The 1,245-nt window shown below is 50.0% G+C and overlaps 1 protein-coding gene across 1 annotated transcript in view; it reads right to left on the reverse strand.

The window, feature by feature from the left end:
• Nucleotides 1–510: 510 nt before the first annotated feature.
• LOC119430400 (survival motor neuron protein-like) overlaps nt 511–1,245 on the reverse strand; it is a 6,366-nt gene continuing 5,631 nt past the window's right edge. The window contains exon 7 of the mRNA XM_037697804.1: nt 511–603. Coding sequence (XP_037553732.1) covers nt 511–603 — 93 coding nt within the window. The remainder of the gene's footprint in view (nt 604–1,245) is intronic.

Below are 1,245 nucleotides of genomic sequence, written 5' to 3' on the forward strand. Positions count from 1 at the left end.
GCGGCCCTCGACCGCCACTCGTTTACACATTTTAAACGTCCATTTGAACCCTTTTCACGTGTTCCTTCGATTTCTCGGAGAGAGCGGCGACTCTTCGAGGTCTCTGGGCGTCACCGTTAGCATCAAAGTCCACGGAGCGTCCGCACGCGAGCGACGAGTCGAGTCAAACAGGAACAGCTGAGCCCATCTCACAGCCGGCGGAACGAACGACGAACGATTTAAAAACACGAGGCGACGATCGTCTGTTCGACTCAAACGTCTCGGTATCGATTCATTTATGAAGCTCAGAGAAAAGTTTCCATGTTTCTTTTTATTGACTTTGAAATGTTTTTTCTTTTAAACGTTTATTTTCTGTCCGAGCGGTCGCACAGATCCTGAAAACAACCGAACGTTCCGACAACAAACTCTGAACAGCACGAGGGTCAAACTGATGAACTTTAAAACTGAACCGTCGTCAGAACCAAGAGTTCGGCTGCTTCGCTTCGTCTCACAGCAGAAAGAAGAGCTCGATTAACTCGTGGGACTCGTCACGGAGCGCCGGGTTCGGTTCTGCTCACCTGGGTCAGACGAGTCTTTGGAGGACGACTTGAACTGCAGCCGAGTCTGAAACACGTGAACAGAAACGGTTCAGAAGCTTTTTAACACCAAAGAACCTGATTTATTTTAGACTTTTCTCAGAATCATCTTGAAACTTCAGTCGACTGATCGTTCATCTCCATCGTCCATCCACGCCGAGAACACGGAGGCAGCAGGTCCAGGAGGGAAACCTCCCCCCCTCCTCAGAGACTCTCCAGCTCCTCCTGGGGGACCCCGAGGTGTTCCCAGACCAGAGGGGATCTCTTCAGAGAGTTCTGGGTCTGCTCCTGGATCTCCCCCCCGACACACACAATACGAAGGAAGACCATTTCAGCTGCTTGGATCCAGGATCTGGGTCTTCAGGTCATGATCCAAACCTCATGACCAGGGGTGAAGGTTCCAGCAGCCCCAACATTATACAAGGAGTGCCCCGCCTACCCAGATGACCTTCACTCACCCACTACTTTTAAACAGGTGTGACCTTCAAACAGGTGTGAGCTTCAAACAGGTGTGACCTTTTAAACAGGTGAGCTTCAAACAGGTGTGAGCTTCAAACAGGTGTGACCTTTTAAACAGGTGTGAGCTTCAAACAGGTGTGACCTTCAAACAGGTGTGACCTTTTAAACAGGTGTGACCTTCAAACAGGTGTGACCTTTTAAACAGGTGTGA

The sequence above is a fragment of the Nematolebias whitei genome, chromosome 3 (genome assembly GCF_014905685.2).
Source record: "Nematolebias whitei isolate Nwh7 chromosome 3, NemWhi1, whole genome shotgun sequence".
NCBI classification, from domain to species: Eukaryota; Metazoa; Chordata; class Actinopteri; order Cyprinodontiformes; family Rivulidae; genus Nematolebias; species Nematolebias whitei.